A 27,745-nucleotide genomic window follows, 5' to 3' on the forward strand; every position below is an offset into this window, starting at 1 on the left:
TTCGCATTATTTTCTGTTAATTTTTGTTGTTGTTGTTTTTTAAATTTTATTTGATGGACTTTTTTGAAACTGTTGTGTATATAAAGTTCCTTGCACGTGAGAGTCAGAAGTTCATCACATGTTTCCCACTCTCTCAACTTCCCTCCGAACCTGTTTCATTACTGACTATCGGCTCAGTCTTTGGTGCAGTGTCTGTTTACCAGGAATTAGCTGCCTTCTGCCGTGCGGACAGCTCACTGATTCATTCTTATCTCTCATGTATATGCTATGTGGCAAAAGTGTGGTATTGTGTTTATGATATTTAAGGGGTTTTTTAATGAAATTTAGGATAGTTTCCTCTGAGTGTGCCTTTTGATTTTCTATGTAAAAAAAAAAGAAAGAAAAGAAAGAAAGAAAAAAACAAACAACTAAAAACAAAAAACGGAAACCACCACCCAACAACAAAAAACGAAAACGAAACTGAAACAACAGTCTGTGTATTTGTTGTTGTTGTTGTTTTAGTTTGGGGGGTTGTTTTGTTGTTGTTTTTATAAACCACCTACCTTTTAAGCAGTGCCAATTAGGCTTTCCTTCAGTCCAAAACTGTCTCACAGTCTTGGCTGATAAGATATTTGTATTTTGCCAATTGAGTATATATGGTATTTCTCTAATCTGGGTGCCATAAGGATGGAGATAAGCTCTCTGAAAAAAAGGAAACTTTTTCTCGAGACATTTGGAACATAGCAAGTGTGGGATCCTGAACATAGCGAATAGAACAGACATGATCTATATGTTGTATTACTGTGTGCAAGGCCCAACACTCGGCTTATATCACAGATTGACATAGGTTTACATTTGGGCCGACAGCAAAGTGAGAGCTGTATTATCAATGGTTTCTCCAGTCAATGGGAAACCATTTACAGCTTAGTCTTTTGTGAAGGACTATGACTGTCAAACTAGGAGGCAAAATTGCACTGGCTCTTAGTGCTGCAGCCTTGTGGGCTAATTGGCCTTTGGGGAACCATCCCAACGCCGACTGTCCTAAAACCCTCTTGGCAGAGAGAGTGGGGATGTACTTGGGCAAGAACTCTCCACTATAATCAGATTCTAGCCCAAATAGTCGGAACAGCAGCTGCGTCCTCTGCTGTTGTGATGGTCATAGTCGGACACGACTGACTGTCATATTACTGTGTGTAGACTGTGTTGCTACGCTGAGCTGCACTGTGCGCGCTGAACTCTGCTGCTCCATTCGCCCTCTCCAACAGTCCCTGCATTGGCTCCCTGCATCACAAAGACCAGTTCAGTTCAGTTAACTACTCAAGGAGGCGTTACTGCGTTGCGTTTGGACAAATCCATATGCGCTACACAACATCTGCTAAGCAGATTCCTGACCAGCAGCATAAGCACCAACGCGCTTATCGTTATTGTACAACACACTATAATCATTACTGCTGTTCACCAGGAATGTACACTCTCACGAAATGCGACCATCGACGATGAAGTGAACGTCAGGATTGCAAGAGCAAGCGCAACTTTTGGTAGACTCAGTGCAAATGTCTGGAACAGAAGAGGCATTAGTCTTGAGACCAAGCTAAAGGTCTACAGAGCAGTAGTTCTCCCCACACTACTGTACGCCTGCGAAACTTGGACAGTGTACCAACGACATGCCAAGAAGCTGAACCACTTCCACACAACATGCCTCAGGAAGCTACTGAACATCAAGTGGCAAGACAAGACCCCAGACACAGAGGTGCTCGCAAAAGCCACCCTTCCCAGCATCTTCACCATCCTGATGCAGTCCCAGCTTCGCTGGGCTGGACACGTGGCGCGCATGCCAGACCATCGGCTGCCCAAAAGGCTCTTCTATGGCGAGCTGCAACAAGGGAAGAGATCACACGGAGGTCAGAAGAAGCGCTTCAGAGATACTCTGAAAGTCTCTCTGAAAGCATTTGATATCAACCCTGACTCCTGGGAGGAATCTGCAGTGGACCGTGACAAATGGCGTGCTGCTGTGCACAAAGGCGCCAAGTTGTGCGAGGCCAACAGGACTGCTGCAGCTGTTCAGAAGAGGCAGGCCAGAAAGTCACGGGCAAACAAGCTCCCTGACAATGGTATGCCTGTCTTTGTCTGCCCCAACTGTCAGCGAACATTTCGTGCGCAGATTGGACTATTCAGCCATCTGCGCATTCACAGATAGATTCATGAGCATCCTCCCCCCCACCCCACCACCACCCTCCCCCCATCCCCCAGCTGGATGACAACGATGGTCATCATCGATCTCGATGGACACACACCATACCATACACACTTTCTGCATCTTTGTTAACGCATACCCACATTCAACCATAACTGTTGGCCGCCGTTCTTTCTCTGTCTCTGGACCTTGCAGTTGGAATGAACTTCCTCTTTTGATTCGTGAAGTCTCCGTATTCAGCTCTTTCAGGTCTGGTCTTAAAATCCACCTCTTCCCAAAATAGCCTCCCTTCCCTGCCTCTTCCTTGTCTTCAGTTTCTCCAGTTTTAGAGTTATGCATGCGTGTGAATGACTGGTGCGAAAGCGCTTTGATTTGTCTCTGCACCAGATTCAGCGATATATAGATACCATGATTATTATTATTATTATTGTATCTGTCAGTTCCGTGAGTTGTGAACTGTATTCCTTCCTTCTGGAAACGTAAACCAGAAAGAATAAACTTTCGCCCTCTGCTTTTGATTTGTTGTGTTTTCCGTTCTTTCATCTTCTTTTCTTACCTTTTTTTTCTAACACCATGCCATACCAGTACATTCATCTTCCTGTGTCCTGGAAACGCTTACACAGCTCTTGGCGTTTCTTTGGGTTTAACAAAAGGGAAACTTCATCGAGCCTGAGCGTCCAGACAATGTCACTACCCATTCAGCAGTTCAGAGCTGTGTGTGTTTACCTTTGTGTGCGTGCTGCACCTTTGTGACATTGTGCTATTGTTTTACCTTTTGTCAGTCTGTGCTGATACACTAGGCACAGTGGCTGACGACACAGTTTACCTGGGGTAAGGAGTTCTGATGCACACACACACACACACACACACACACACACACACACACACACACACACACACACACACACACACACACACACACAAATACGCACGCACGCGCGCGCGCGCTAAACACACGGGCATATACGCGCAGACCCGTCACCTGTGTCCATGTTTTACCATATCGATTTCTTCCAACGGTCTCCTGCTCTCTGCTCACACAGATAACATTGTGCTGAGATGTCTCCCATACATGTGAGTTGTTCCCCCTTTTCCTTGGAGCTGCTACTTGCATGTTCTGGAGACGCTCTTTGCAGCTGGCCAACAGGAAAGGGCCACAGGCCTGGTGTTCTCCACACAGCAGCAGGTCCATCATTGCTTGGTGAAATCACTCACTGTTCCTGCCCTGCAGAAAACCTTGAGACAAGCTGAGCACAGCTGCTGGGGCTCTTTGATTACTTATATTGTCTTCCTAGTTGTCTTTCATTTCTTGCGTTGTCTTGACTGTTGTCTTTCATTTATTACGTTGTCTTGCCAGTTGTCTGTCATTACTACATTGTCCTGATAGTTGTCTTTCAGATTAAACCATTTCCAAGGAATCTGTTGCACGGCGTCACTGAACGGTTGAAGCTCTTCGCAACCACACCAGAATCAATATACTTTGCTTGTGGTGAAAACAAGACGTGGGGAGAGAGCACATACGAAAGTCGTACACGAACTGATTGGAGGAGGTGGCGAGGATGGAGGCAGTCTTGGGTGAATTGACGTCAGCAGCACAGCACAACATAACAGGCACCACCCTTAACACGACGGGCATTGCTGAACCATCCCAGTGTGTGGTGCTCCAGTTTGAGGACTTCGTCCCCTGGGACAACCCAGACAGCCTGGTCAGTGCTCACACCGAAGACCTCGTGCGTCGCATGAGAGACACCATTGTTCTGCCTCTCCTGTATCTGATAGGTGGGCCTGCCAACGTCATCAACATGGCGGTGTTCTATAAACAGGGGCTGAAGGAACGGATCAACGTGTGTCTCTTCTCACTGGCCCTGGCTGACCTGCTCTACCTGACCAACAATATGCTTCTCTACGCTGAACAAATCCACGTGCAGTTCACCACCAGAGAGAAGTAAGTAGTCTTTTAAGACAGTTATTGCCCCATTATTTGATAAAAATCAACTTTTTTGTTTTGATACTTGTTGTAAGTCTGCACAACATCGAATTTTTACAAAATGGAATTTCTTGTCATGTTGGAGGAACACGACAGACAAGGTGAATATCAGATAAGTGTTTCCATTGATGCATTAGTTCTCAGGGCTGATAAAGAAAAGGGTGCAGTGAAGTGAAAATGCTGGAAATATCTCCCAGAAAACACGCGAATGCATTATGAACCGATGATATGACAAAGTACACGGGCTAAAATATATTGCATAACAACAACAACAACAAGAAAAATTGTAGTGATGATGATGATGATGTTGATTTATATAATGCCATATCCAAAACAAAAATGCTTTGTTACATGACGATTCACAATCGCATGTCATTCCACACACACACACACACACACACACACACACACACACACACACACACACACACACACACACACACACACACACACACACACATCCTTGCTGTACTCGTGTTCATATACCTCCCATGACTGTCCTGCCTCCTGGGCATATTCAGTCCATGTAACTTTGGCTAATGTAGCAAAAATTCACCGTGTGACATGCATTCCTTTCCTCCTGGAAAAAAAATACAGAAATTCATCTTTTTTTTCACAAACAGTGCAGCTCAAAGCTAATGCCTGCTGCCGTACTAACACTCCTGACTATCTCATGTGACCACAACAGCCAGCTTTAAGATGATCACCCATCATCTGGCAATCATAAAGTCATCGACACATGACAATGAATCCACCCGATTCTACTCACGGCATGTCTACCCGACTGCCACACTCAGAACCTACAGACTATCGTCCCTCTGTGCAAGTAATCTGCACCGACTTCCGAACGAAAAGAAGAGTCACGTAATCTGGCTATTCTTTTCCTGTGCCGACTTCCTAACGAAAAGAAGAATCACGTAATCTGGCTATTCTTTTCCTGTGCCGACTTCCTAACGAAAAGAAGAATCACGTAATCTGGCTATTCTTTTCCTGTGCCGACTTCTTAACGATAAGAAGAGTCACGTAATCTGGCTATTCTTTTCCTGTACCGACTTCCTAACGAAAAGAAGAATCACGTAATCTGGCTATTCTGTTCCTGTGCCGACTTCCTAACGAAAAGAAGAATCACGCAACCTAGCTATTCTTTTCCTGTGCCGACTTCCTAACGAAAAGAAGAATCACGTAATCTGGCTATTCTTTTCCTGTGCCGACTTCCTAAAGAAAAGAAGAATCACGTAATCTGGCTATTCTTTTCCTGTGCCGACTTCCTAAAGAAAAGAAGAATCACGTAATCTGGCTATTCTTTTCCTGTGGTCTGTGACACATGTTGAGCACGCGATGCAAACTGTTTTGAAACTACTACAGCGGTTTGTCAACGTTGTTTCAGGTATGGCCCAATCGCGCGGTTCTTTGTTAACAACAACCTGCTGGGATTCTACGGCTTCACCTGGGTGTCAGAGATCATCTCTGCCATGATCGCCAGTGAGAGATGTTTCTGTATCCTGCAGCCTCTCCGCTCCCAGACCGTGCTGTCCACCTCCACCACCACCGTCATCGTTGTGCTGGTGAACGTGGTGGTGGTGGGACTGTACTTCTTCGTCACAGCCCGGTACCGCATGATGTGTGCCTTCGACCCCAGCACCAACACCAACATCTGGACCATCACTGCTGGGCAGTTCTATCTGAACAACCAGAAGACCATCGACTTTTTGGACGCCTTTGTTTATGGAGTTGGTATTCCGCTGGTGATGATCATGGTGGTGGTGATGACGACGGTGGTAACGATGATCAAACTTCGTCAGGCAGCAGCATGGCGGTCTGGTACCTCGTCCAGTGGCAGTGTGTCTGCACGAGAGGTGGCACTGACTGTCATGTTGGTCTACAACTCCATCTTCTTCGTCATCTGCGTCTTTCCTGTGGCACTGTTCAGGTATGAACCATGTGGAGTTTTTGTGCTGTAATGTGTTCAGGTATGGACCATGTGGAGTTTTTGTGCTGTAATGTGTTCAGGTATGGACCATGTGGAGTTTTTGTGCTGTAATGTGTTCAGGTATGGACCATGTGGAGTTTTTGTGCTGTAATCAAGCAGTATAAGTATGCATGTGGCGAGTTCAGTTGTCAGGTAAGATGATGTTTCGTCTTTTGCTTTGCATAAAGTGAGACTCTGAGCCACGTGTCAATAGATATATATTCTGTGTCTTATGACGATGTTATGACTGGATTATATTCAGCTGACAAGGCTGAAAATGTAATGATACACTGAGCGGTTCATTAGTACTGGGATGGTTTATGGAAATTATAAGACGGTTTTGTCAACAACATTTGAAATATGCAAGCGGTAAGAACACAGTAAGACAGTCACGTGCAGTCTTACTCTCAGCAGGCCGAGGGACCTTACAGATGAACTTTCTCTTGGAATGCACATCAAGAACATACAGACATGAAAGCTTTCCGGATGTGTGATGTCCAGCCACAGGTTTCAGTGGAGCATCAGCCACGAACATCCATGGCTGTCCAAGGTGGGCAAAAGATGACCTGATAAGTGGAGTGATGGCCTAGAAGTAATGTGTCCGCCTAGGAAGCGAGAGAATCTGAGCGCGCTGGTTCGAATCACGGCTCAGCCGCCGATATTTTCTCCCCCTCCACTAGACCTTGAGTGGTGGTCTGGACGCTAGTCATTTGGATGAGACGATAAACCGAGGTCCCGTGTGCAGCATGCACTTAGCGCACGTAAAAGAACCCACGGCAACAAAAGGGTTGTTCCTTGTCAAAAATCCACTTCGATAGGAAAAACAAATGAAACTGCACGCAGGAAAAAAAATACAAAAAAATGGGTGACGCTGTAGTGTAGCGACGCGCTCTCCCTGGGGAGAGCAGCCCGAATTTCACACAGAGAAATCTGATGTTATAAAAAGAGAAATACAAATACAAATACAAGAAAGTGTGGGCTTACAACAGGTGCTTCTTTTCAGAGTTTGATTTAACCTTCTGTCTGCGAATACGTAACATGATTCAACCCTTCTCTCTCTCTCTCTGTATCTCTCTCTGTGTCTCTCTCCCTCTCTGTCTCTGTCTCTCTCTCTGTCTATGTCTCTCTCTGTCTCTCTGTCTCTCTCACTCTCTCTCTCTCAGATGTGTAAGTCGGCCAAAGTGCTAATATCTTCACCGTTGGAAAATAAAAATTCATTCATTCATTCATTCTCTATGTCTGTCTCTCTCTCTCTCCCTCTGTGTGTGTGTGTGTGTCTCTCTCTCTGTCTCTGTCTCTCTCCCTCTCTTTCTCTCTGTCTCTGTCTGTATCTGTCTCTCTCTCTCCCCCCTCTCTCTCCCTCTCTCTCTCTGTCTCTCTCTCTCTGTCTCTCTCTCTCCCACTTTCTCTCTCTGTCTCTCACTCTCTGTGAATCCTGAAGGGAAGCGACATAAAGAAGGGGGTGTGCGGGCAGGTTGGTGTGGCTGTTTGTGCCAGAGATGAACGCCGGACGACGTCAGCACAACCTGTTCTTCACCTGCATCTGGCTGATGGATATCGTGACCTACATCAACGCCACCTTCAACATCGTCGTCTACTACACCATGGGCTCCCGCTACAGACAGACCTTCTGGCAGCTACTGGGCAGGGCCAACAGGAATCAGACCACAGGAGCAAAACAACAAGCTACTGCCCCAGCCACCTCTCTCAGGTCCAGTGCTCACACATGAACCGTGGAGTCAGTGCTTTGAGGTCACAGGTAACATACCTGAAAGACAGTGACAATCAGGGACCTGGGAGAGGTGGGGGAGGGGGAGGTCAGAAAAGCATGCCTTCAATGATACAAGTATGCATTTTTCTGGTTTGTTCTAAAAATCTATAGACATCCACTCAGACAGCGAAAACAAACAGGCGTGTTGAGGCACGAAAAGTGCACACACACCCCCAATCCCCAACACCCCCGACCCCCCACCCCCTGTGGAATAAAATCAATGAACTGCAGATATTTTTTACTGGCTCCGTTTGTATTTGTTTTCCAGGCAAACAGAAGAGGGCTCTGAATTGAGTTGAACAGCGATGTTGGAAGACTTTTTGTTGTTGTTGTTGTGGTGGTGGTGGTGGTGGTGGTGGTGATGGTTTCTTTGTTGTTTCTGATTTTGTGCTGTTTGGTTTGATTTGGTTTTCTTCTGTTGTTTCTTCAGTAATCATTGTTCTCCTATCTGTCTGTCTCTTGTTGTTCTCTTGATTCTTTTCTTTCATATTTCATCTTAATTTCTCTTTTTCTATTGGCTTGTTCGAACATTCTCGAAACCACGCATCATATAAACACGCTGGTGATGGTTTCACACACAGCGACAACGTCTGCAGATAGAAAGTCGGGTTAACACGATCTGTGTGTGTGTGTGTGTGTGTGTGTGTGTGTGTGCGTGCGTGCGCGCGCGCACTTGTTTTTAATTATCTCAACTCTGTGCTATGGACAGCGTCTTCAGTATTAAAAACATCAAAGCGTCAAAGCGTCTCTCTCTCTCTCTCTCTCTCTCTCTCTCTCTCTGTGTCAGTGAACCATCTCTCTCGGCAAATAAGATACTGATCACAGTCACGTAGTGTTTTCAATCACAGCGGAAGTAGAACAAAATTGGAATGAGTTCCCATGCTGACCAAGAAGTGTGATGTGAAGAATAACAAGAAAACAGTAATAATTTTTTTAAAAAGGGGGAATGAGGTAGAGAGGGCCTGACCAATGAAATAGGCAGTAAAATGGTGAAGGAGGTGGGGTGGGAGGGGGGGGGTGAGTGGAGAGGGCCTGACCAATGAAATAGGCAGTAAAATGGTGATGGGGGGCGGGAGAGTATGGGAGGGAGATAGATAGGCCTGACCGACACGTGTGGTGTGTGTGTTGGCCAAGCGTGTGATACCTTGTCCTGGTTTTTAATCAGGTGTGCTGCAGCGTGTGAGAAACAGTCCATACACCTTGACGACTTCAACTCTCTGTCTCTCTCTGTCTCTGTGTCTGTCTCTCTCTCTCTCTCTCTGCCTTGCCAAAGTCTGTAGCTGGCCAAAGAGCTTCCTCTGAGCTGCGGTGTAGACAGCCTCGTTCACTGACCTCTGTGCCTCTGTCATCACGTGTGTGTGAGTGAGAAAGTGAGAGGACACTCAGTCTTCACTAAAAAAGGAAAAAAGAGGAAGAAGGTTTCAGCCAACACATTGCCTGTGACGGGCATCTGGGACAATCAGTATGAAGACCAAACTCCGCATCTTCAACTCCAATGTGAAGTCAATTCTGCTCTATGGATGTGAGACATGGCGGACAACACAGACGATGCAGAAGAAGATTCAGACATTCTTCAACACCTGTCTGAGGCGCATCTACAAAATCCGTTGGCAGGAGAAGATCCGAAACGAAGATCTGTGGGAGCGAGCAGGACAGGAACCAGTGGCCAAGCAGATACTGCGGAGGAAGCGGGGCTGGATCGGACACACCCTCAGGAAGCCAGCGTCCAGCATCACACGCCAAGCCCTGACCTGGAACCCGCAGGGAAAGAGGAAAAGAGGCCGGCCTCGCAACAGCTGGAGGCGAGACACCGAGGCAGAGCTGAAGCAGCAAGGGACAAACTGGACTTGAATGGCCAGAACAGCCCAGAACAGAGTGTGATGGCGAGGGGTCGTTGATGGCCTATGCTCCACTGGGAGCATGGGCAATGAATGAATGAATTGCCTGTGACGGTCGGGGTTCCATTCCTAATCTCGCCTTTTCTCCCAAGCTTGACTAAAAATTAAGACTAAGCGTCAGGCCATTCGGATGAAACGATAAACCGAGATCCCGTCTGCAGCACGCACTTGGCGCACTGAGAAAGAACCCATGGCAGCGAAAGTGTTGTCCTCTGGCAAAATTTAGAAGAAGAAATCTTCTGATAAACACACACACACACACACACACACACACACACACACACACACACACACACACACACACTGTTTGAAATCGATTTATTTGGAGAAAAAATCCATGACAGCATTTGTGATTGAAGCTTCATGTCTGTCTTTGTTTTTTTCTTATTTACCATTTTATTATTATTATTATTATTATACATCACGAATACAGCAGAAACAAGGAGAAGCAGACAGACAGACAGACATACAAAGAAACAGATGTTCAGAGAGACTGGCAGAGAGACACACATAGGTAAGTCAAATCTACAGATGTTTATTGCGCAATCCCCTCACCCACCCCCCTAAAAAAAATTGCAAGTCAGTCATAAGTGTGCGTGTGCACACACACATACACAGAATGGCACACACACACACACACACACACACACACACACACACACACATATATATATATATATATAATGGCACACACATACACACAGAATTACACACACACAGAATTACACACACACACACACACACACACACACACACACACACACACACACACACACACACAGACTTTCTCTCTCTCTCAGGGGTGAAGGTAAGAAGATCATGGTTGGAAGTCAGGACTGGAGGTCAGGACGTCAAAAGTCGAGGTCGGGTGTGGAAGGGCAGGGGTTGGAGGTCAGAGTGGGGGTCAGAGGTGAAGATCAGAAGCGGACGTCAAGTGTGGAAAGCCAGAGGTCAGGGTTGACGGCTAGGGTTGGAGGTCAGGGGTGGAGGTCAGAAGTAAGGTCAGGGGTGGAGGTTAGGGTTGGAGGTCAGGAGTGCAGGTCAGGGCTGGAGGTCAGGGTGGACGAGGAAGCCGCCGAAGGTGGTCCAGACCCGGACGAGGTTGGAGCTTCCCCAGACAGTGCCCACCCAGACCCTTTGACCCCGGGCCAAGTGCACCACAACACTGCCCCCTGGAGTCAGGTAGGAGTGCTCGTCATGGGCGTGCAGGTACAGGATGCGGCGTCCTTCCGCCCGTATCTCCAGGGTCACCCGCTTGTTGATGGCCGATTCCGTTCTGTCAGACAGCACAGAGTGTGTGGTACATGAGAGGTGTGAATGTGGCGGTGCAGGGGTCGGGGTTGACATTGATACTGGGGGGAGAGACAAACACAGACATTGATACTGGGGAGAGAGACAAACACAGACATTGATACTGGGGGGAGAGAAGGGGAGAGACAAACACAGACATTGATACTGGGGGGAGAGACAAACACAGACATTGATACTGGGGGGAGAGACAAACACAGACATCAATACTGGGGGAGAGAAGGGGAGAGACAAACACAGATATTGATACTGGGGGGAGAGAGGGGGAGAGACAAACACAGATATTGATACTGGGGGGAGAGAGGGGGAGAGACAAACACCGACATTGATACTGGGGGGAAAGACAAACACAGACATTGACACTGGGGGGAGAGAGGGGGAGAGACAAACACAGACATTGATACTGGGGGGAGTGACAAACACAGACATTGATACTGGTGGGAGAGAAGGGGAGAGACAAACACAGACATCGATACTGGGGGGAGAGAGGGGGAGAGACAAACACAGACATTGATACTGGGGGGAGAGAGGGGGAGAGACAAACACAGATATTGATACTGGGGGGAGAGAGGGGGAGAGACAAACACAGATATTGATACTGGGGGGAGAGAGGGGGAGAGACAAACACCGACATTGATACTGGGGGGAAAGACACAGACATTGACACTGGGGGGAGAGAGGGGGAGAGACAAAAACAGACATTGATACTGGTGGGAGAGAAGGGGAGAGACAAACACAGACATCGATACTGGGGGAGAGAAGGGGAGAGACAAACACAGACATTGATACTGGGGGGAGAGAAGGGGAGAGACAAACACAGACATCGATACTGGGGGGAGAGAGGGGGAGAGACAAACACCGACATTGATACTGGGGGGAGAGACAAACACAGACATCGATACTGGGGGGAGAGAAGGGGAGAGACAAACACAGACATTGATACTGGGGGGAGAGACAAACACAGACATCGATACTGGGGGGGGGGAGAGACAAACACAGACATCGATACTGGGGGGAGAGAAGGGGAGAGACAAACACAGACATTGATACTGGGGGAGAGACAAACACAGACATCGATACTGGGGGGAGAGAAGGGGAGAGACAAACACAGACATTGATACTGGGGGGAGAGACAAACACAGACATCGATACTGGGGGGAGAGACAAACACAGACATTGATACTGGGGGGAGAGACAAACACAGACATTGATACTGGGGGGAGAGACAAACACAGACATTGATACTGGGGGGAGAGACAAACACAGACATCGATACTGGGGGGAGAGAAGGGGAGAGACAAACACAGACATCGATACTGGGGGGAGAGACAAACACAGACATCGATACTGGGGGGAGAGAAGGGGAGAGACAAACACAGACATCGATACTGGGGGGAGAGACAAACACAGACATCGATACTGGGGGGAGAGACAAACACAGACATCAATACTGGAGGGAGAGACAAACACAGACATCAATACTGGGGGGAGAGACAAACACAGACATCGATACTGGGGGGAGAGAAGGGGAGAGACAAACACAGACATTGATACTGGGGGGAGAGACAAACACAGACATCAATACTGGAGGGAGAGACAAACACAGACATCAATACTGGGGGGAGAGACAAACACAGACATCGATACTGGGGGGAGAGAAGGGGAGAGACAAACACAGACATCGATACTGGGGGGAGAGACAAACACAGACATCGATACTGGGGGGAGAGAAGGGGAGAGACAAACACAGACATTGATACTGGGGGGAGAGACAAACACAGACATTGATACTGGGGGGAGAGACAAACACAGACATCGATACTGGGGGGAGAGACAAACACAGACATCAATACTGGAGGGAGAGACAAACACAGACATCAATACTGGGGGGAGAGACAAACACAGACATTGATACTGGGGGAGAGAAGTGGAGAGACAAACACAGACATTGATACTTTGAGGAGAGACAAACACAGACATTGATACTGGGGGGAGAGAAGGGGAGAGACAAACACAGACATTGATACTGGGGGGAGAGACAAACACAGACATCAATACTGGAAGGAGAGACAAACACAGACATCAATACTGGGGGGGCGGGGGGGGGAGACAAACACAGACATCAATACTGGAGGGAGAGACAAACACAGACATCGATACTGGGGGGAGAGACAAACACAGACATCGATACTGGGGGGAGAGACAAACACAGACATCAATACTGGGGGGAGAGACAAACACAGACATTGATACTGGGGGGAGAAAGAGGGAGAGACAAACACAGACATTGATACTGGGGGGAGAGAGGGGGAGAGACAAACACAGACATTGATACTGGGGGTGGGGGGGGGTGTAGACAAACACAGACATTGATACTGGGGGGAGAGACAAACACAGACATTGATACTGGGGGGAGAGACAAACACAGACATTGATACTGGGGGGAGAGAAGGGGAGAGACAAACACAGACATTGATACTGGGGGGAGAGAGGGGGAGAGACAAACACAGACATCGATACTGGGGGGAGAGAGGGGGAGAGACAAACACAGACATTGATACTGGGGGGAGAGACAAACACAGACATTGATACTGGGGGAGAGAAGGGGAGAGACAAACACAGACATCAATACTGGGGGGAGAGAGGGGGAGAGACAAACACAGACATTGATACTGGGGGGAGAGACAAACACAGACATTGATACTGGGGGAAGAGAGAAATACAGACATCGATACTGGGGGAGAGACAAACACAGACATCAATACTGGGGGAGAGACAAACACAGACATCGATACTGGGGGGAGAGACAAACACAGACATTGATACTGGGGGGAGAGAAGGGGAGAGACAAACACAGACATCGATACTGGGGGGAGAGAAGGGGAGAGACAAACACAGACATTGATACTGGGGGGAGAGACAAACACAGACATCGATACTGGGGGGAGAGACAAACACAGACATCGATACTGGGGAGAGAGACAAACACAGACATCGATACTGGGGGGAGAGACAAACACAGACATACATATATACAGACAGAAATTCTGGCAGACATACTGACAGACAGACAAAGAGCAATGTGGGTTGGGAAGAAGAGACCAGACGTCTAACCCATACAAGAGACGTGAGGAGACCGACAGCGTCAGAGGGACAGTCAGACAGAGGAAGATAGACAGAGACAGACAGCGTCAGAGGGACAGTCAGACAGAGGAAGATAGAGACAGAGACAGACAGCGTCAGAGGGACAGTCAGACAGAGGAAGATAGACAGAGACAGACAGCGTCAGAGGGACAGTCAGACAGAGGAAGATAGACAGAGACAGACAGCGTCAGAGGGACAGTCAGACAGAGGAAGATAGACAGAGACAGACAGCAACAGAGAGACAGTCAGACAGAGGAAGATAGACAGAGACAGACAGCGTCAGAGGGACAGTCAGACAGAGGAAGATAGACAGAGACAGACAGCAACAGAGAGACAGTCAGACAGAGGAAGATAGACAGAGACAGACAGCGTCAGAGGGACAGTCAGACAGAGGAAGATAGACAGAGACAGACAGCGTCAGAGGAACAGTCAGACAGAGGAAGATAGACAGAGACAGACAGCGTCAGAGGAACAGTCAGACAGAGGAAGACAGACAGAGACAGACAGCGTCAGAGGGACAGTCAGACAAAGGAAGATAGACAGAGACAGACAGCGTCAGAGGGACAGTCAGACAGAGGAAGATAGACAGAGACAGAGCGTCAGAGAGACAGTCAGACAGAGGAAGATAGACAGAGACAGAGCGTCAAAGGGACAGTCAGACAGAGGAAGATAGACAGAGACAGACAGCGTCAGAGGGACAGTCAGACAGAGGAAGATAGACAGAGACAGAGCGTCAAAGGGACAGTCAGACAGAGGAAGATAGACAGAGACAGACAGCGTCAGAGGGACAGTCAGACAGAGGAAGATAGACAGAGACAGACAGCGTCAGAGGGACAGTCAGACAGAGGAAGACAGACAGAGACAGAGCGTCAGAGGGACAGTCAGACAGAGGAAGATAGACGGAGACAGACAGCAACAGAGAGACAGTCAGACAGAGGAAGATAGACAGAGACAGACAGCGTCAGAGGGACAGTCAGACAGAGGAAGACAGACAGAGACAGACAGCGTCAGAGGGACAGTCAGACAGAGGAAGATAGACAGAGACAGACAGCGTCAGAGGGACAGTCAGACAGAGGAAGATAGACAGAGACAGACAGCGTCAGAGGGACAGTCAGACAGAGGAAGACAGACAGAGACAGACAGCAACAGAGAGACAGTCAGACAGAGGAAGATAGACAGAGACAGACAGCGTCAGAGGGACAGTCAGACAGAGGAAGATAGACAGAGACAGACAGCAACAGAGAGACAGTCAGACAGAGGAAGATAGACAGAGACAGACAGCGTCAGAGGGACAGTCAGACAGAGGAAGATAGACAGAGACAGACAGCGTCAGAGGAACAGTCAGACAGAGGAAGATAGACAGAGACAGACAGCGTCAGAGGAACAGTCAGACAGAGGAAGACAGACAGAGACAGACAGCGTCAGAGGGACAGTTAGACAAAGGAAGATAGACAGAGACAGACAGCGTCAGAGGGACAGTCAGACAGAGGAAGATAGACAGAGACAGAGCGTCAGAGAGACAGTCAGACAGAGGAAGATAGACAGAGACAGAGCGTCAAAGGGACAGTCAGACAGAGGAAGATAGACAGAGACAGACAGCGTCAGAGGGACAGTCAGACAGAGGAAGATAGACAGAGACAGAGCGTCAAAGGGACAGTCAGACAGAGGAAGATAGACAGAGACAGACAGCGTCAGAGGGACAGTCAGACAGAGGAAGATAGACAGAGACAGACAGCGTGAGAGGGACAGTCAGACAGAGGAAGATAGACAGAGACAGACAGCGTCAGAGGGACAGTCAGACAAAGGAATATAGACAGAGACAGAGCGTCAGAGAGACAGCCAGACAGGAGGAAGATAGACAGAGACAGACAGCGTCAGAGGGACAGTCAGACAGAGGAAGATAGAGACAGAGCGTCAGAGAGACAGTCAGACAGAGGAAGATAGACAGAGACAGACAGCGTCAGAGGGACAGTCAGACAGAGGAAGATAGACAGAGACAGACAGCGTCAGAGGGACAGTCAGACAGAGGAAGACAGACAGAGACAGACAGCGTCAGAGGGACAGTCAGACAGAGGAAGACAGACAGAGACAGACAGCGTCAGAGGGACAGTCAGACAGAGGAAGATAGACGGAGACAGACAGCAACAGAGAGACAGTCAGACAGAGGAAGACAGACAGAGACAGACAGCGTCAGAGAGACAGTCAGACAGAGGAAGACAGAGACAGACAGCGTCAGAGGGACAGTCAGACAAAGATAGACAGAGACAGACAGCAACAGAGAGACAGTCAGACAGAGGAAGATAGACAGAGACAGACAGCGTCAGAGAGACAGTCAGACAGAGGAAGACAGACAGAGACAGACAGCGTCAGAGAGAGGAAGATAGACAGAGACAGACAGCGTCAGAGAGAGGAAGATAGACAGAGACAGACAGCGTCAGAGGGACAGTCAGACAGAGGAAGATAGACAGAGACAGACAGCGTCAGAGGGACAGTCAGAGGAAGATAGACAGAGACAAACAGCGTCAGAGAAAAAGAGAAAGAACGGATTGAAGGAGAGACCGACCGTTTCACCTACACACGACTCGTGAGGAGACATGTCAGACAGACAGAGATAGAGAGACAGAGGCGAGGGAAGGAGAGAGAGAGAGTGTGTGTGTGTGTGTGTGTGTGTGTGTGAGTGAGAGAAAGACAGTGGCCTCCTAGCGACTTAACATCGATGGTCCTCTGTGGACTGCCGACGCTGGGACCGCGACAGACCAACCCGGTGTGGCCGTGTATGGGGGTGTCAGAATGAGCGGCGTGGGAGTAATGCCACTGAAAAGGTGCAGATGATGAGGGGGCAAAGAAAAAAAGGGGGAAGGGACTGGGGGGGGGGGGGGGGGGGGAATGGGGGAAGGAAGGTGAGGAAAGGGGGGGCACAAGGCAAGAAGTTTATTTCATGTACCCCGCTGGGGCATAGGAACATTATATTACCTCTCTGGGGCATAGGAAGATTATATGTACCCCGCTGGGGCATAGGAAGATTATATGTACCCCGCTGGGGCATAGGATCATTATATGTACCCCGCTGGGGCATAGGATCATTATATGTACCCCGCTGGGGCATAGGAAGATTATATGTACCCCGCTGGGGCATAGGAACATTATATGTACCCCGCTGGGGCATAGGAACATTATATTACCTCTCTGGGGCATAGGATCATTATATTACCTCTCTGGGGCATAGGATCATTATATGTACCTCCCCGGGGAATAGGAACATTATATGTACCTCTCTGGGGCATAGGAACATTATATGTACCTCCCTGGGGCATAGGAACATTATATGTACCTCCCTGGGCATAGGAACATTATATGTACCTCTCTGGGGCATAGGAACATTATATGTACCTCCCTGGGGCATAGGAACATTATATGTACCTCTCTGGGGCATAGGAACATTATATGTACCTCCCTGGGGCATAGAACATTATACGTACCTCTCTGGGGCATAGAACATTATATGTACCTCTCTGGGGCATAGAACATTATATGTACCTCCCTGGGGCATAAAACATTATATGTACCTCTCTGGGGCATAGGAACATTATATGTACCTCTCTGGGGCATAGGAACATTATATGTACCTCCCTGGGGCATAGGAACATTATATGTACCTCCCTGGGGCATAAAACATTATATGTACCTCTCTGGGGCATAGGAACATTATATGTACCTCCCTGGGGCATAGAACATTATATGTACCTCCCTGGGGCATAGGAACATTATATGTACCTCTCTGAGGCATAGGAACATTATATGTACCTCTCTGGGGCATAGAATATTATATGATATTATATGTACCTCTCTGAGGCATAGAACATTATATGTACCTCTCTGGGGCATAGAAACATTATATATACCTCCCTGGGGCATAGGAACATTATATGTACCTCCCTGGGGCATAGAACATTATATGTACCTCTCTGGGGCATAGGAACATTATATTACCCCCCTCGGGCATAGGAACATTATATGTACCTCCCTGGGGCATAGGAACATTATATGTACCTCCCTGGGGCATAGAACATTATATGTACCTCCCTGGGCATAGGAACATTATATGTACTTCCATGGGGCATAGGAACATTATATGTACCTCTCTGGGGCGTAGGAACATTATATAAACCTCTCTGGGGCATAGGAACATTATATGTACCTCCCTGGGGCATAGAACATTATATGTACCTCTCTGGGGCATAGGAACATTATATGTACCTCTCTGGGGCATAGGAACATTATATGTACCTCTCTGGGGCATAGGAACATTATATGTACCTCTCTGGGGCATAGGAACATTATATGTACCTCCCTGGGGCATAGAACATTATATGTACCTCCCTGGGGCATAGGAACATTATACGTCGACGTCTTGAACACACACCATATAAACAAAAGGCAACCGTCTAACCCCCAGACGACGGGCAGTGAGAAAGACGGAGGTGCCCGGCGCTGTGTGCTTACTTGAGGAAGAAGAAGTAGGTGCCGGCTATGGGGGAGGTGAACTCTCCACTGGCTGCCCGGTAAGCGCCGCCTGCATTGTACAGAACCCTGTCAGGCTTCACTCTCTGCCCGCCTTTAAGATTGGCCTCCTTGCTCATCTTGGTCATGAAGGCTATGTTGGATCCCACGCGATCTGAAACATGAAGCCATTGATACACCCAGTACCCAGACTTACTGATGAACAACTTCTCACATGCGCTTGTGTATTGTATTGCATTGTATTGTACTGCATTGTATTATATTGCATTGTGCTGTAGTATTCTGTATTGTAATGTATTATATTGCATTGTGCTGTAGTGTGCTGTATTGTATTGTATTGCATTGTATTATGTTTTTATTACTTCTTGCCAAAAACAGATTTCTCTGTGATAAATTCGGGCTGCTCTCTCGGGGGAGAGCTTTGTGTTCCACTATTAAAACTGTTGTTCTGCACGGTTTTGTTGGGGACTGCCTCATTTTTGTGCGCCCAGTTTACGCTGCACATGGAACCTCGGTTTATTGTCTCATCTGAATGACTAGCAACCAGACCACCACACAACGTCTGATGGGGGGATGGGTGGCTGTGGAGGCAGGGGGGTTGTAAAATCATGACCCACAGGACTTGATTCCGTGGATATTCGCTGCCCAGGCGGGCGCATTACCGGTGAGACACTAGCCGTGTATCATGGGTCACACCCACATACTGTTTCCATGTCTGCTTCAGCTGCTGTATGTCAGCTGTTTCACGGCTGAAACAACACGATTTGTTGTTGATGATGTCAGTGTTGTTATGTTGTTCCTGTTGTTGCTCTGGTTTTGGATCTTGTTTATTGACGGAATTAACGTGAGGCAATATCTAAATTCTTCCTCATCCAAGCACACTTCCTGATCTTGTGATACTTCACCGCGAGACACGAAGCAGAATGCCCAAGACGAAGACAACGAAGTGCAAAAGCAAAACTGGTGCTCATTGTACACATGTCCATTCGCTCCCTTCACGACACAACGTCCATTCGCTCCCTTCACGACACAACATGTCCATTCGCTCCCTTCACGACACAACATGTCCATTCGCTCCCTTCACGACACAACGTCCATTCGCTCCCTTCACGACACAACACGTCCATTCGCTCCCTTCACGACACAACATGTCCATTCGCTCCCTTCACGACACAACATGTCCATTCGCTCCCTTCACGACACAACGACACGTTAGTCTCTCCCCCCCCCCCCCCCCGCCTCCCCCACTCCGCCCCCCTTCCCCCCACTTCTCCCCTCTCCTCTCTCTCTCTTTCCCTGTTCTTTTTTCACTCCTCCTCCCTCACCTATTTGTTCTCTACATGTATATTGATATATTGATCACTCCGCATGATGTGACGGTTCCTTAAAACTGAAGCCGGAACTGGAACCCTGGCCAACACCAGGACAGCCTTCTCCCACCTTCCCCGTGTCTACACGCCCACACCTCCCCTGCTTTCTCACAGCAAAGCTTTTGTGTTCAACAGAGATGGGACACAACTGTTCAGGACGCTCAGATTGTCTCAATTGCCTCCCTTAGACTGTTCCAGCCGTTTGATTCGAAGTTCGCACGCGTTTGGCGAGTTTGCGCGCATTTTGCTGTCTTTTTGGCATGTGTCCAATACATGTGTGTCACCATTCCGTTATATGAAGTTTCTTTTTCTTTACTAAAACTTTGGATGATGAGTTTGGAGGGAAGTCACAGATAATTATGTACAGTGTGTGTAGGTGACAGTGTTGTGGAAAGTCACAGATCATCTTGTACAGTGTGTATAGGTGACAGTGCACTGTAGAAAGTTACAGATCATCTTGTACAGTGTGTGTAGGTGACAGTGTTGTGCAAAGTCACAGTTCATCATGTACAGTGTGTGTAGGTGACAGTGCGTTGTGCAAAGTCACAAATCATCATGTTCAGTGTGTGTAGGTAACAGTGCGTTGTGCAAAGTCACAGATCATCATGCACAGTGTGTGTAGGTAACAGTGCGTTGTGCATATCACAGATCATCATGTACAGTGTGTGTAGGTGACAGTGCACTGTAGAAAGTCACAGATAATTATGTACAGTGTGTGTAGGTGACAGTGCACTGTAGAAAGTCACAGATCATCTTGTACAGTGTGTGTAGGTAACAGTGCACTGTAGAAAGTCACGGATAATTATGTACAGTGTGTGTAGGTGACAGTGCAGTGTGCAAAGTCACAAATCATCATGTTCAGTGTGTGTAGGTAACAGTGCGTTGTGCAAAGTCACAGATCATCATGCACAGTGTGTGTAGGTAACAGTGCGTTGTGCAAAGTCACATAATTATCATCGTGTACAGTGTGTGTAGGTGACAGTGCAGTGTGCAAAGTCACAGATAATCATGCACAGTGTGTGTAGGTGACAGCAGTTTGACATAAGTTACAGATCACCGTGTACAATGTGTGTGCGTGACAGTGGTTTTGGGGAAAACCACATATCATTATGTACAACTGGTGGAGTATTCCATCCACTTGAAAATTCATTGGAATCGAAAATGTTCTGTGTCTGTGGGTGAGCGACATGGGGTGATAGGGCGAGCGGGAAGAGAGAGAGAGGGGGGGCGGGGGGGGAGGAGGGAGGCAGACAGACAGACCTCAAGAAGTTCGCGGCAACTTACCGAGTCTCTGTGTCAACGTGGAGAGTGACGCAGTGACGTTCAGTCTCACCTGTGTCATGTCCACCTGTCTCAGTCTCTCCACCTCCTGACTCAACTGTCTCACCTCCTGCCTCAGTGTCGCCACCTCCCCCTTCTCTCTCTCCGTCTCCTCTCTCACCTTCCTCATCTCCTCCTTCTGCTTGTCCACCTCCTCTCTCATTTCCCTCACCCTCTCCTCCTGCCTTTCACCCTCTTCCCTCAGCCGGCTCTGGTTGGTCCTCAGGTCCCTGCTGTCTTCAGCCAGGGAAGCGTGGGCAGCCTCCACCATCAGCAGCCTCGCCAGGACCTCGTCTACCCGGACACTGCTCTCCAGCTTCCCGTCGCCCTGAGGCCCCCCGCCGGAGGGGACGCAGGCCTCAGTGAAGCGTTCCTGAGGCAGGTGGCAGGTGTAAGGTCCCCCCGAGACAGGGGGTGACAGGTGGAGGTGGAACTGTCCCTGAGAATATCCGCTGCTGCTCAGTGTCTGGCCGGATGGTGTCTGTGGAGGTCAAGGGCAGAGGTCAAGTTTGAAACATGAACGTGTCACATCCTATCCGTGCATGTATAGAAATATGTATATCATCAATCTGCTGACGGTATTTTGCAATCAAAATCAGTGTGTACATGATGTCATGAAAACAAAGTTCTCTGCTGACGGTATTTTGCAATCAAAATCAGTGTGTACATGATGTCATGAAAACAAAGTTCTCTGCTAACGGTATTTTGCAATCAAAATCAGTGTGTACATGATGTCATGAAAACTAAGTTCTTCAGCATCCTTCCCTTGACCCCTCCCCGTGCTTCATTCTCTGTCTGACTTTTTCTGTTCGCACTCATGCTCAGTGCTCTCCTGCCTCGTGACTTAGCGTCACGTGGTGACGTGTGCTGTTGCCTGTTTGGACCAATCCTCGCGTACACCATGAGGACACTGAGGTCTTAAAGGTTACGGGTTATACCCGTACAATTTAGGTGCGTTTATTTCATTATTTATTCATTTATCTATTTATTTTTATTATTTTTTTTTTGTTTGTTTGTTTGTTTGGATTGATTTGAATAAGAAACGTACAACACAAAGTAATCTTTCCTCAACACCACTTACGGTCCAGACGACATCAAAAGAAGGTATGTGGGGGAAGGAGAACTTGCCACAAGATAATCTGATCGCCCATTGGTTGCTCTCCTTCTCCCATAATGCTCTGCGCCCAATCTCAACGTGCAGGTTACCGTCGCTCGATGCCAGTCCATCTGTGAGAAGAGAGTTTTGTGTTTTTCACTTTTTAGTGTCTTCAGCAAACTGGGGATGACAACGGTAATAAGTATTGAGCTTCCAGCTCCGTCAGTTTACCTTCAGACAACAGGCCCATTCCCTCCCAGTCACTGAGGGCTGTGTCGCTACGTACTGCTGTCAAATGGAGTGGTGAAACCATGCCATTGAGTCACCTCAAAGACACCTGAAGTGGATTAAATGGAATGACAGAATCAAGTCATGGAGTCACCTCAAAGACACCTGAAGTGGATTAAATGGAATGACAGAATCAAGTCATGGAGTCACCTCAAAGACACCTGAAGTGGATTAAATGGAATGACAGAATCAAGTCATGGAGTCACCTCAAAGACACCTGAAGTGGATTAAATGGAATGACAGAATCAAGTCATGGAGTCACCTCAAAGACACCTGAAGTGGATTAAATGGAATGACAGAATCAAATCATGGAGTCACCTCAAAGACACCTGAAGTGGATTAAATGGAATGACAGAATCAAGTCATGGAGTCACCTCAAAGACACCTGAAGTGGATTAAATGGAATGACAGAATCAAGTCATGGATTCACCTCAAATACACCTGAAGTGGATTAAATGGAATGACAGAATCAAGTCATGGAGTCACCTCAAAGACACCTGAAGTGGATTAAATGGAATGACAGAATCAAATCATGGAGTCACCTCAAAGACACCTGAAGTGGATTAAATGGAATGACAGAATCAAGTCATGGAGTCACCTCAAAGACACCTGAAGTGGATTAAATGGAATGACAGAATCAAATCATGGAGTCACCTCAAAGACACCTGAAGTGGATTAAATGGAATGACAGAATCAAGTCATGGAGTCACCTCAGACACCTGAAGTGGATTAAATGGAATGACAGAATCAAGTCATGGAGTCACCTCAAAGACACCTGAAGTGGATTAAATGGAATGACAGAATCAAGTCATGGAGTCACCTCAAAGACACCTGAAGTGGATTAAATGGAATGGCAGAATCAAATCATGGAGTCACCTCAAAGACACCTGAAGTGGATTAAATGGAATGACAGAATCAAGTCATGGAGTCACCTCAAATACACCTGAAGTGGATTAAATGGAATGACAGAATCAAGTCATGGATTCACCTCAAATACACCTGAAGTGGATTAAATGGAATGACAGAATCAAGTCATGGAGTCACCTCAAAGACACCTGAAGTGGATTAAATGGAATGACAGAATCAAATCATGGAGTCACCTCAAAGACACCTGAAGTGGATTAAATGGAATGACAGAATCAAGTCATGGAGTCACCTCAAAGACACCTGAAGTGGATTAAATGGAATGACAGAATCAAATCATGGAGTCACCTCAAAGACACCTGAAGTGGATTAAATGGATTGGCGAAATCCAGCCATGCAGTCACCTCAAAGACACCTGAACTGGATTAAATGAACTGGCGAAATCACGCCATGCAGTCACCTCAAAGACGCCTGAACTTGATGACTGCCTTACAGTCAATGGGACAGCTTTGAGCGCTGTTAAACTACGGGTCCATTACAATCCCTGAGTGGACAGACTGGCTGAAACTGAATATAACCTCCCCTCCTTACATACACACACGCGCGCGCGTGCACACGCGCAAGCACATGTACATAGTACAAGTAAATATCAAGGTTTCATGTCATCGACTGTTAATTCACTCATCATTTTACTGCCGTTGTGGAGTGAATTAATTTCCACTGTGTCCAGAGGTGAGTATCCTCTCATCCCGACGTTTTAACCTTCCCCAACTGAAGTCAGGTTCCCATTCACGCCTGGGTGCAGTGAGGAGAATCGGAGTGAAGTGTCTTTCTCAGGGACACAACACCATGCCGAAATATGGCTTCCAGCTATGATCACTGGTGAAGAGAAGTCCAACACCAAGCTGTTTCTGCCGAGGTGAGTCCTGTCACCAATAGAAACACCGGAAAACGAACTATGGATAGGCAATGGGCTTTCGACAAGAAGGGAGAGATCCATTCACATATTTGCGACTCGGAAAATGAACTGTTTGAAACACATTAAAAAAACCAACATACACTTTCCCCATTGTCGTACAACACAGCACAGCACAGCACAGTACAGTACAGTATAGTACAGTACAGTTCAGTACAGTACAGTACAGTACAGTACAGTGCAGCACAGTTCAGCATTGTACTGTACTGTACTGTACTGTACTGTACTGTACTGTACTGTACTGCACTGTACTGTATAGAAAAAAACAACAACAAACAAACAAGGATCTGTTTTTTAACGGTACATAAAAAAACAGACAACAGTTTTCATTCCTTGCCTCCAGCGACACACTGTCTGTGTGGCGTGTTGTGGTGCAGGGTGTCCCTGGGTGTCTGGGGAAACGGGTCGTCAGTGGACGTCTTTGTCGGCCCTTGGTTTCTGAGGCTGTGTACCCCTGCAGTGAAATGGGAGGTCATGATGAACTGGGAATAGCTTTGGAAACAGTTGTTGGTTTGTTTTTTTCATTCTGTAGTTTAAATACAATTATCAGCAGTGGTGTTAAAAGAAAAAAAAATCAAAATAAATTCGTATTGCTTGCAGCCTAGACGACCGCAAAGATGCCATTTTTAGGGCTGATATACCGTCAGTTCTGAACACCAATCAAAGAGAAACCAAAATAATGATAAAAATCAGTAGTAGAAGTAGTACCAGTAGTTGCATAGTCGGAGACAGTTGCAGTAGAAGTTGTAGTAGACGTAGTAGCATCAGCAGCAGTTCTATTCAGGTTCCTTTTTATCTCATCCAAAATATCAAATGGCCAAAAGATACTAAACTAAAGAACGAACGCTCCAACACTCCACAACCAGGTGTTGACTCAGACACATGACCACAGATTCAATGAACCCTGTCCTGGGCCCATGGCCGGCTGCTTCACTTCCAGGCTCACGGCTGTCGTCCGTTCTGTAACCCACTGTAGCAATCCACCCCTACTTAAAACCATAGACCACACTTAGATCACAGACAGTGGATGTCATGTAATGAAATTCAAGGAACTCGAAGACGACCTCGGAAATACTGCTGCGCTTGATCATTAGGCAGGCCTATTTCTTCTGCTTCTTCTACTTCATTCCTGGGTGATTTCTTTAAATATATATAATTCAGCCAGGAATATCACATCAGTGCCTTCTCTTCGTAATGGATCATGATGAAATAAAGTGTGTTTTTTTCGTGTGTTTTTGTTGTTGTTGTTTTTTGTTGTTGTTTTGGGTGGGTTTTTTTGTTTGTTTGTTTGTTTTTTTTCCCCAAAATTACGCCCGAGTAGCTGGACAGAAAAAATGGTTCAAAATGTTGTGTACCTCCTGCTACTGACAGGCAAATGGAGCAGATTGAAAGCGCTGCCAAAAGCATTCAACTCTCGCGGACACCACAAAGTGTAAAGTGATGCTTTTTGGATAGACAACACAACATCGCCAGCAAATGGTCCCGCTACAGGTGTCCTTTCTATGTGAAACAGAAATGAGACGCAAAGAGAGATGGAGAAGTTTCAGTTTGCTTCGCAGCAATGCACTCGCATGTGACAAAGAAAAAAATGAAACAAGGAGACAAATGATACAGCATAGAAGTGAAATGCTTCCTTTCCTAATCCTTCTGCGTTCGTGGGCTACAACTCCCACGTTCACTCATATGTACACGAGTGGGCTTTTATGTGTATGACCGTTTTTACCCCGCCATGTAGGCAGCCATACTCCGCTTTCGGGGGTGTGCATGCTGGGTATGTTCTTGTTTCCATACCCCACCGAACGCTGACATGGATTACAGGATCTTTAACGTGCGTGTTTGATCTTCTGCTTGCGCATACACACGAAGGCGGTTCAGGCACTAGCAGGTCTGCTACACATGTTGATGTTGACCAGGGAGATCGGAAAAATCTCCACCCTTTACCCACCAGGCGCCGTCACCGAGATTCGAAACCCGGACCCTCGGATCGAAAGTCCGGTGCTTTAACCACTCAGCCATTACGCCTGTCTGTTACCTAATCCAATACAATGTAAAGTCATATCACCACAAAGTGAGACATATAAAAGGACACAACTTACCTAATCCAATACAATGTAAAGTCATATCACCACAAAGGTGAGAAATATAAAAAGGACAAAACTTACCGAATCCAATACCACTGTAAAGAAGGACCAAATTACTTTTCAAAAATTTCTTTTACCCAATGGCTTAAAAAAACAAACTTACCCAACCAATAATAAGTTTCCCCGAGACTTTTAAAAGGACCCCCAACTTACCCAATCCAATAAAGTTTAAAATCATACACCACTCAATAAAGGTTTTTCCCTAAATTGTATATAAAAATGGACAAAAAAAAACCCAACTTACCTAAAACCCAAAAAAAAAGTCAATCCCCGGGGGCAAATTAAAGCACAAATTCCTAATAATACATTAAACAATCCCCCGGACCAAAAAAACCAAAAATTACCTAAACCAATACCTGTAAAGCAATCACCACAAAGTGAAATATAAAAAGGCACAAAATTTCCTAATCCAAAACAAGTAAAAGTCATATCCCACAAAGTAGACAAAAAAAGGACACAACTTTCCTAATCCCCTACAGTAATCATATCACAAAAGTGGCTTAAAAAGGACACAAAACTTACCCAATCCAATACAATTAAAGTCATATCACCACAAAGTGAGACATATAAAAGGACACAACTTACCTAATCCAATACACTGTAAAGTCATATCACCACAAAGTGAGACATATAAAAGGACACAACTTACCTAATCCAATACACTGTAAAGTCATATCACCACAAAGTGAGACATATAAAAGGACACAACTTACCTAATCCAATACAATGTAAAGTCATATCACCACAAAGTGAGACATATAAAAGGACACAACTTACCTAATCCAATACACTGTAAAGTCATATCACCACAAAGTGAGACATATAAAAGGACACAACTTACCTAATCCAATACACTGTAAAGTCATATCACCACAAAGTGAGACATATAAAAGGACACAACTTACCTAATCCAATACAC

The 27,745-nt window shown here is 46.8% G+C and overlaps 2 protein-coding genes across 2 annotated transcripts; one reads left to right on the forward strand and one right to left on the reverse strand.

Annotated features, from left to right (window-relative positions):
* Positions 1 to 3,732: 3,732 nt before the first annotated feature.
* Positions 3,733 to 7,941, forward strand: LOC143295092 (uncharacterized). The gene is made up of 3 exons (XM_076606656.1): positions 3,733 to 4,118; positions 5,548 to 6,090; positions 7,604 to 7,941. Exons 1-3 carry the CDS (start codon positions 3,733 to 3,735, stop codon positions 7,857 to 7,859), a joined length of 1,185 nt encoding a protein of 394 aa, XP_076462771.1. The 3' UTR covers positions 7,860 to 7,941.
* Positions 7,942 to 10,099: 2,158 nt separating this feature from the next.
* Positions 10,100 to 27,442, reverse strand: LOC143294779 (uncharacterized). Its single transcript, XM_076606254.1, has 6 exons — positions 27,412 to 27,442; positions 25,023 to 25,139; positions 22,543 to 22,688; positions 21,426 to 21,942; positions 18,754 to 18,925; positions 10,100 to 11,074 (listed from the first exon to the last, which is right to left on the reverse strand). The coding sequence occupies exons 1-6, from the start codon at positions 27,434 to 27,436 to the stop codon at positions 10,840 to 10,842; spliced, it is 1,212 nt and encodes a 403-aa protein (XP_076462369.1). The 5' UTR covers positions 27,437 to 27,442; the 3' UTR covers positions 10,100 to 10,839.
* Between the last annotated feature and the right edge of the window lie 303 nt (positions 27,443 to 27,745).

The sequence above is a fragment of the Babylonia areolata genome, chromosome 20 (assembly GCF_041734735.1).
Source record: "Babylonia areolata isolate BAREFJ2019XMU chromosome 20, ASM4173473v1, whole genome shotgun sequence".
NCBI lineage: Eukaryota > Metazoa > Mollusca > Gastropoda > Neogastropoda > Buccinidae > Babylonia > Babylonia areolata.